The sequence below is a fragment of the Haliotis rufescens genome, unplaced genomic scaffold, assembly GCF_023055435.1.
Source record: "Haliotis rufescens isolate VD_foot unplaced genomic scaffold, xgHalRufe1.0.p SCAF_10, whole genome shotgun sequence".
Lineage (NCBI taxonomy): Eukaryota > Metazoa > Mollusca > Gastropoda > Lepetellida > Haliotidae > Haliotis > Haliotis rufescens.
In genome coordinates, this window is record NW_025963780.1 from 37,715,162 (window position 1) to 37,721,097 (window position 5,936).

A 5,936-nucleotide genomic window follows, 5' to 3' on the forward strand; every position below is an offset into this window, starting at 1 on the left:
GTATCACTTTTATTGGTGAAAAGTGTTTCATTTATACAAAAAAGTGTATAAAAAATTAAAGCGATGGAGACGAAAATCTGAAAGAAAATTATTTGGATTTATTTTCTCGACCAATAAGTCTAAACAAGTTTCAAATGTTGTTTTGACGCATCATAATTGTAATATGTATCACTTTTATTGGTAGAAAGTGCTTCATTTATGCATAAAAGTTTATAAGAGACTCAAGCGGTGGAGTGGATACAGCGTTTGCTCGTCACGCCTAAGACCGGGGTTCGATTCTCTACATTGGTACCATGCGTGAAACCAATTTGGTCAACAATAATAATGAAGAATAAGCATGTTTTCATGATACTATAACCATGTTGTTTACTGTGTTCATTTCATGAACCTCGCTCATTAGGAATGAAGTTGAAACCATTCAAACGTAGACCTCGTCGGTCCCACTCCACTCTTCTATGACAGAGTCTCCTGTAGCTCCTTCCTACGGTAGGTTCGAAATATTTGTTGGGACTTGGTCAACTAGAACAGACATAACCAATTGTTATCTAATATAAGCTGTAAACAAGAAAGTGACAAATAAGTAGTTGGATTAGGTTGCAATATTTTAAGATTACTCCTGCAATTAGATGTTACATCAGAGATCTTATGCAAAAGAAGTGGGACACCGCAGTGGGTATCAACAAATTACATTGCGGCGTAAAACAACAAACCAACCAAACCAACGATACTTATGATATCAATCACTGAGTTGTCTGGTCCAAACTCGATTATTCACAGCGCTCAGTGCGACGTTTAACAAACAATATCAATATACAGGTGAACAACAAACCAACCAACCAACCAAACACGCAATTGGGATCGATGACATGTATCACCCAAGTCAGCGAGCCTGACCACCCGATCCTGTTAGTCGCCTTTTACGACAAGCATAGTCGCCTTTTACGGCAAGCATGGGATGCTGAAGACCCATTCTAACATAGCTAATAGTTAATGCGTGATACATAACCAATCAGGATATGTATGCAAGAGTGCAACCAATTTCCTCCCAAATATATTACTCTTAGATATGTTATAATTGGTTTCTGCATATTGCAATATTATCACTATATAGAATGTATATCATAGAGACTCCCAAAGCATGTTTATCAATCCCAACCCAAATGTATGCTGGAAAAATCTGTCACAAACTGCCCCTGGCAATTGTTATAAAGTATACCTCCCTGAGTCACGCAAGTATGTGGTCAATGCATGTTTACTTCATTCTGCGATGGCATCAGCCTGCGGACAAAAACAGATATCCCCAAAAGCCACATAAACACTCAGGTATCCCCTTGTTAAGGATTATCCTATTTAGGATACACTGGTACTTGTATATAGATGAAAGCAGGCATAACATTGACCTTGGTGACTGATCGAATTCTTTACTTGTTGAAATGAACCAAAATTGACACAGAATGCTATAAAGTTGTTTGCGTCCGTTCATGCAGGGGGTACATGGAGGTATATAAGACCCCCACAGACATTATTTGCAGTACCCAGCTCTACACCTCGCACAATGCAGATCTACAGGACACCGTTGGCGATTTCTGTCCTCATCTTTGTAGTCACGATCCATCTACCCTACACTCATGCCCAGGGTAGGTACACAGCATTATTTTAGAGAGATTTTCACGTATGTGTATGACGTGCCTGGTCTTCTAACAAATCCTTGTACGTGTAAATGTAAAAACTCACTTTTGGACATTTTATTATATAACTAGTGCATAATATGTTAAAAACATTTCCAGACTATTTCCAATTTATTTTACCTTTGAACAAGGTAGGTAGTTCTATGGATATGAAACTTCATTGTTAAAATGGTTGCGATGTTACGGTGTAGATACTAACATCGTTGGTAAGCAAGTGATCAGAAGTTGTACATCCATTTAACTATCTCCCTTCCTCATTATATCAACTTCTAAATGCCACCCAAGGACTGATTTTTACCTTTACTTTGAATTATTATTTGAATGGGGAACTAGATTTGGTCAATGGATAGTCCAAGCAAATTTGATTCACGTCTCTGGGATAAGAGTTTCTTTGTCAGTTAGTTCAAAATGTAAATATGTATCACTTTTACAGTTATTGATAACCCTAATTACATAGACAGAATACTTAAGTTACATTCCAGAAGGCACAACCGTTTACTTATATTGCCACCAAACAAACTCCAGTGAAAAACGAATGTAGACTTGCTTTGAACAAATTCTACATTCCGGTGCTGATGTGAAACAATACATCCTGGAACCACATGTATAATGTTATAAATTATGTTTCCATGGGAACAGATAAGTGTTGTACATTCTGCTTCATCTCTCGTGGCTCCCATCCCGTTAAGATCCGGGGTAGAATAGGTCTTCGTCAACCCATTCTTACCGTAAAAAGCGACTAACGGGATCGGTCGTCAGACTCGCTGACTTGGTTGATGCATGTCATCATGCCAATTGCGTGGATAGATGGTCGGGATGTGAATTTCGGGATTGTCTGGTCCAGACTCGATTAATTATAGACCGCCGTCATAAAGCTGTAATATTGCTGAGTGCGGCGTTAAACAACAAACAAACATACAAATCTTGTGGCTCCCGATGTTCCAGTAATCATTCGTTAGTACCACTGGCTAGTTAGTACATGGTACAACGTTTAGCCAATATTACAATTAGGCCGATGGAATATCAATTGTCAGCTGCATGTCTACATTGTACGTTACCTCGTATTACCTATACATGTAACTGATGTCCGTATATGTTACTACAGCTCAGTGCGACACCGCGGGCTGCCTGAATGGCGTATGTCTCTTGCCTCCGGCTGTAGCTACCCCTACATGCAATTGTTCTCAAGGGTTTTCGCCAGACCCGACAAACCCAAATGTTTGCAATGGTAAGAAATCCATATTAAATGTCATTATTGCCAAAGGAATTAACATAATTGCATTCTGATTTAAGATGTATTTCGCATAATTTTGACATCATATATGTCAAAGTTTGGATTGGGGACTAAATTCCCTCAAAACATTACCAAACGTAAAATGATTTACGTTAGATTGTGATCAATTTTGCATTCAATTTAGGCGATATTAATAATAACGTCCACGTGAATGCGAAAAACAACTTCCATTCACACTAAACATTCATGTTTCATAATAATATTGTCTATAGTATCAACACTATTCTAGAAACAAATATTTCTTCTAATTGATTTCTTTCATATAACAAAATGTGTATAACATATATGGCTTGGTTTTGTTTTGTTTGTTTGTTGTTTAATGCCGCACTCAGCAATATTCCAGCTATATGGCGGCCGTTATATGGATTGGTAAAGGTATCAAGCCCGAATAATAATAAGTATCAGTTTCCTGACAAATCCCGTTTTTGCAGTATATGTACATGCTAAAACTACAATTTAATAATATTCGTTTCTGAGATCGCAAACCCGTGAAGATGTTGGGTAGTGAAGGTCTTCAGCAACCCATGCTTGATGCTAAAGTCTACTATGCTTGTCGTAAGAGGCGACTAACGGGATCGGGTGGTCAGGCTCGCTGACTTGGTTGATGCATGTCATCGTATCCCAATTGCGTGGATCGATGCTCATGTCTGGTTCAGACTTGATTATTGATAGATCGCCGTCATATAGCTGGAACATTGCTGAGTGCGGCGTTAAACAACAAACAAACAAAACAGATCTCAAAGATCTTCAACTTGCATGTCCAAATGTATTCGTCTTTTTCTTCTTATTATTATTGTGAAAATGTTACCCTTTCTGTTTTGTTTAGTGGCAGATTTTGACGAATGTACTGCCAACCCGTACATTTGTGGCTACGCCTACAATCCGACATACGGTCAATACGGCCCGACTGGCACTTGCGTGAACGCCCCAGGCACCTACTACTGCATGTGCTATCCGCCATTCATGGCCACCTATATGTATAAAAGTTGTTACTGTAAGTACTGTATGTCTAAGAGTTTGGTTTAGCTCTGCTTTTGAACAGTATTCCAGTTATATCACGGTGTGTCAGCTTAATGAGACGTCTCATACGTTTACCTTCGAGCACGGGTATGATGCTGACAAATATACAAACATAAACGTGTCAAATCGGGATTCGAACCCACTTTCATAGTGTTTGGCGGAACCAAGGGCCAAACTCAGCACAAGGCATCTTAGAGAGGAGAGGTATGTTAGATTTTTAGGATTGCTAATTGTTTGGTTGTCGGTGATAAAAAAGTGAGTGAGTGAGTGAGTGAGTGAGTGAGTGAGTGAGTGAGTGAGTGAGTGAGTGAGTGAGTGAAGAAAACAGGTGGACATTACCATCAGTGCCATGCCAGGTGAAACAATTATCATCACTCGTGAAGAAATTATCGCTACATTCTAATTCTCCTATATGTCACATACTGTGTAAATACAGCATTTTCTAATTGTTTACTCAAACCACTTACAAAAATGTCTCACTCTTCTTTTACAGATTACCAACCCCCTCAACAGAACGTATACCAGGATCTTTATTCGTGGTACCTATTCAGCGACGAATTTGACTTCGGATTCGATTAAAATGTCGATTTGAAAATATTTGTAAAATTTCCACCATTTATCTTAATTATACTTTTAGCACCCTTCCCCCATGCATGTATATGTGTAGAAACGTATTGCGCGTACAGCTGTGTGTTCTTTAGTTTGTGTGTCATCAGTGTACTGATATCGTTGTTAACTTTGTTTCATAAATATTCTCGCAAGCAACTTGAGCAACCAAATTGAAGACCGATTTACTTTGTATATATTTCATGTAGCCAGTAGCGTTTACGCCCTTGTATTTTTTACTTTGTTTACATGTCAAATAAAGAACTTCACTCACGGTCGGAATTATATTTATTCTACGAACAACTCCAAAATATATCCCAGTGTACACAGGACAAGCCATGACGTCGAATGTTGTATCACTTTTTCACCATGCTAATACCAATCACTCTCACAATATGCGTGTATAACAAAAATGCACTTATTCGTTGCAGTTCGATTTTACACCGCCACTTTTCACGTATATTCAAGTCATACCATATATTACGCCGACCTGTGAAGATCCGGGGTAGCTACAGAATAAGTCTTGCCTCTCGTAAGAGGCGACTAACGGGATCGGGTGGTCAGGCTCACTGACCTGGTTGATGCATGTTGGATCGATGCAATGTTGATGCATTGCGTTGATCGTTGCTCATGATGTCAATCACTGGAATGTCAGGTCCAGACTCCACTATTTACAGACCGCCGTCATATAGCTTGAATATTGCTGAGTGCGGCGTTAAACAACAAACTAACAAACATAGTACAAAGACTGCTATACAATGGAATCTGACCAAATTAAAAGAATGGCTGCCCGTGAAGATTCCGGGGTAGAATAGGTCTTCAGCAACCCATACTTGCCGTAAAAGGCGACTAATGGCATCGGGTGGTCAGGCTCGCTGTCATGGTTGATACATGTCATCGATCCCAATTGCGTGGATTGATGCTCATGATGTCAATCACTGGATTGTCTGGTCAAGACTCGATTATTTTACAGACCGCCGTCATATAGCTGGAATTATGCAACCCCTTTAAGACTTAAAGCTAATTTTCGAGGCACGGGTGGCCCAGTCGTCTAAGGCGCCGCGATTCGCTGTGCAGAGTTGCGTCCCTTGGGCATGCCAGAAACCTATGATTGTGGGTTTGAATCCCGGTTCGCCCCGATTATGTTTCTACGTTTGGCAGCACTTCAGATCGGCACTTCACAGATCTCATGCTAGTTGCCCTGGAATCTCCATCGGTGGAAGAATTTGATCCAACTGATTCAATCAATCATTGGAACAATTCTTCCACTAGATCCAGAAGACCAGTCTTCATGGAAAACCAGGGTACTAGCAGGAGATCTGTTTCTG

At 39.7% G+C, this 5,936-nt stretch overlaps 1 protein-coding gene across 1 annotated transcript; it reads left to right on the forward strand.

Moving 5' to 3' along the window:
* The first annotated feature begins 1,481 nt into the window (after positions 1-1,481).
* On the forward strand, positions 1,482-4,882 carry LOC124142663 (fibrillin-2-like). Its single transcript, XM_046511247.2, has 4 exons — positions 1,482-1,637; positions 2,794-2,916; positions 3,809-3,976; positions 4,496-4,882. The coding sequence occupies exons 1-4, from the start codon at positions 1,556-1,558 to the stop codon at positions 4,579-4,581; spliced, it is 459 nt and encodes a 152-aa protein (XP_046367203.2). The 5' UTR covers positions 1,482-1,555; the 3' UTR covers positions 4,582-4,882.
* Positions 4,883-5,936: the final 1,054 nt, after the last annotated feature.